This window comes from Glycine soja, chromosome 11 (genome assembly GCF_004193775.1).
Source record: "Glycine soja cultivar W05 chromosome 11, ASM419377v2, whole genome shotgun sequence".
Lineage (NCBI taxonomy): Eukaryota > Viridiplantae > Streptophyta > Magnoliopsida > Fabales > Fabaceae > Glycine > Glycine soja.
Genome location: NC_041012.1, coordinates 9,371,673 through 9,375,219, shown reverse-complemented (window position 1 = coordinate 9,375,219; position 3,547 = coordinate 9,371,673). Strand labels below are relative to the sequence as shown.

The 3,547-nt window shown below is 40.4% G+C and overlaps 1 protein-coding gene across 1 annotated transcript; it reads left to right on the top strand.

Annotated features, from left to right (window-relative positions):
* Positions 1-271: 271 nt before the first annotated feature.
* On the top strand, positions 272-2,319 carry LOC114373542 (allene oxide synthase 3-like). Its single transcript, XM_028331023.1, has 2 exons — positions 272-1,237; positions 1,305-2,319. The coding sequence occupies exons 1-2, from the start codon at positions 481-483 to the stop codon at positions 1,982-1,984; spliced, it is 1,437 nt and encodes a 478-aa protein (XP_028186824.1). The 5' UTR covers positions 272-480; the 3' UTR covers positions 1,985-2,319.
* The last annotated feature ends 1,228 nt before the right edge of the window (positions 2,320-3,547 follow it).

The following is a 3,547-nucleotide window of genomic DNA, read 5'->3' as shown; positions in this document are numbered from 1 at the left end:
TTATTTTGTATAAATCCAGAAAAAAGAAACCATATTTTTCACTGTCGTTACCCGTTTGCCTTTGCGTTTAAATGTGCTATATGTACTTTCTAAAGAAAAGAAAAAAGAGTTTATGACCGTGTAGTGTGAACATACTTTCTGCAACGGTAATTGACTAATTGGTATTCTAAGCAACGCAACGCATCGCACGTGACTTCACCCAGAGAGAGTTTCATTTAAAAAAGCAAAAGGACACAAGAACAGTACAACGTTAAAGACAGGTAGGTGGCTTCGCTGGGCAAAAAAATTATGATGAAAATGGAGCCCGCCATTGTTACCTTATTATTATATAGTTATTGCGTCCACACTACACGTTGTAGACCCATCAACTTCTGAAAAAAAAAAGTATACATATTTGAATTGAGGTCATTTCCTTTCTCGTTCAGTCTCACCCTGCCACAACACTACACTAGCAAGCACACACCTTTAGCACAATCACCAATGGCTTCTTCCGACAGCAAGCTTCCCCTGAAACCCATCCCTGGAAGCTACGGGCTTCCTTTCTTTGGACCCATGAGTGACAGACATGACTATTTCTACAACCAAGGACGCGACAAGTTCTTTGCCGAACGAATTAAAAAGTACAACTCTACGGTTATACGAACCAACATGCCACCGGGTCCTTTCATTTCCTCTAATCCTAGAGTCATCGCTCTCCTCGACGGTGTCTCCTTCCCCATTCTATTCGACAACTCCAAGGTCGATAAGCGCGATGTTCTCGACGGCACCTTCATGCCTTCCACCTCCTTCACCGGCGGTTACCGCGCGTGTGCCTTCCAGGACACCACCGAACCCTCCCACGCGCTCCTCAAGCGCTTCTACCTTAACTTCCTCGCCTCCAAGCACGAAACCTTCCTCCCACTCTTCCGCAACAACCTCTCCGACCACTTCTCTGATCTGGAAGACAAGCTGGCCGGCAAATCCGGCAAGGCCAGCTTCAACTCCTCCGTCGGCTCCGCCACCTTCAACTTCCTCTTCCGTCTCCTCTCCGACAAAGACCCCTCCGAAACCATAATCGGCTCCGACGGCCCCAGCCTGGTCCAAACCTGGCTGGCAGCTCAGCTGGCTCCTCTGGCCACTCTAGGCTTACCCAGGATCTTCAACTACGTGGAGGATTTCTTAATCAGGTCAATCCCCTTTCCAGCATGGACTGTCAAATCCAGCTACAAGAAACTCTACGAAGGTCTCTCGACAGCAGGTAAAATTACAAATGGCATATTCTTAGTTAGTTGTTGTATCTTTTAACTGGGTGTATTATCTTTTAGGTACTGCGATTCTGGACGAAGCGGAGCGCGTGGGGATAAAGAGGGACGAAGCGTGCCACAATCTTGTGTTCATGTTATCGTTCAACGCGCAGGGTGGGTTAGTGAACCAGTTTCCGATTTTGATCAAGTGGCTAGGACTGGCTGGGGAGGGTTTACACAAGCAGCTCGCGGAGGAGATCAGGACCGTTGTTAAGGACGAAGGAGGGGTGAGTCTCCGGGCGTTGGATCAGATGACTTTGACCAAATCAGTGGTGTATGAGGTCCTGAGGATAGAGCCCGCGGTGCCGTTCCAGTACGCGAAGGCCAGGGAGGATCTGGTGGTGGAGAGCCACGATGCGGCGTACGAGATCAAGAAGGGAGAGATGATCTTCGGATATCAGCCGTTCGCTACCAAGGATCCGAAGATCTTCGAGAACGCCGAGGACTTTGTGGCCCACAGGTTCCTTGGCCACGACGGGGAAAAGCTCTTGAGACACGTCTTGTGGTCCAACGGACCCCAGACGGAGGAGCCCACACCGGATGATAAACAGTGTCCCGCCAAGAATCTGGTGGTGCTCATGTGCAGGCTCTACTTGGTGGAATTCTTCCTGCGTTACGACACGTTTACGTTCGATTTTAAACCAGTTGTTCTGGGTCCCGATGTTACCATCAAGTCACTCGCCAAGGCTTCTTCCTTCTGATCCTCCTCATCACCTACTCTACCTCAAACTTAAAATCAATCTTCTTTTTAATGTGTATTAGTTAATTAATAATTAAATAAAACAAAGTAAATATATATATTAAAAGTAGGATGTGCACTGGACAGCACAGCAGTACTCATGAATTGCCGCTTGTTGCATTTTGTGAGAGAGGTGTGTACATTATTTGCTACCTGTAACTTTTGCAGAGTGCTCTCTATATATATAATGTTAAAGTTTTACTTGTTTTGGTTGGCTTTGGCAATCAACTTGTCTTTTTTAATCAATGTATTGAATTTGATTTGTTTTTTGTTTTTGTTTTGAATAAAACATGTGTATCTGAGAGTTTTGTCTTTTGCATGATTCATTCAGATTAACTATAGATTAGTGCAGCATGTGGTTCGGGACCATTAATAATTGTTGGATATTTTTCAGATCAAACAAGCTGGAGTGTTCTTCAGTCATGGATTAATTAAGACTAACCCGTTTGGTTAGATATTTTTCTTGCTAGTCACTTTCTTGTATTGGCTGAATATTTCTTTACCATTCACTTCCTTCCTCTACTCCACTCCTAAGCAAGGAACTCTCCCTTTTTCATGGTAGGCTCTCTTTATTATTACATACTTATGGGATGCTTTGAAAGTCCTGTAACCATTAAACCAAATACACACTTAATTACTTGAGAATGGAATGCTTGTGGTGGTGGTCATCTAACCCTTAAACCAAATTAATACACCTCCATTACAAAGCAATTGAACATGAAATTGAATTTACCAAGTTCCTCTGCCTCTTGAATGTTTTGAGTAGAACATTGTGCTAGCGCCAAATCCTCAATTAGCTCCGAGACTGTTGAATTATGGTTATACCAAGACATATACAAATACATAATATAGTAGATCATCAAATTCTTAAAATTAAGTAGTAGCACAATAATATCATTACTTCACGAAGCAAATCAAGTAGTGGATGCCCCCAACTAAACATGGTAGGATCTTTTACATTATTCCTTCTTTTCTGTCTTTGTCTCTACGGACTGACTACGCCTCTATTTATTTTCCTAAAGGTTTGTGGTTTATTATTTTGGGTTGTATAAGTCCGTTACTCATATAAGAAAAATAGGGACACATAAAATAAGAGGAAAAATTCGTTTCCTAATCAATGAAATAGTAAGTGAAATAAATAAATCATACAAAAATCATTTTATATTAAATAAAACTATGTTCAACTAAAAAAATAAATCTTTTAATATATATAATTTTTTCTTAATATAAAATTATTTGTTAATTTTATGTTATAAAACATTATTTGATTGATAAACTAAATAAAATACAATAAATATTTCCCTTATATTTCATAAAAACACAAAAAATATTTTTATACGCAATTAAGATTTACAAAAGAAACTTTTTCTCATATTTTTTTTAAAATATAAACATAATATTTTCATTCTATTTCTTTCTCCTTTTTATTTTCTTCCTTCTTTTCTGATTTCACATATAATTTTGGGCTAGATTCTAATATGCTAGAGACATATTTGGATAATTTTTTTCGTTAGAACTTCTAGGA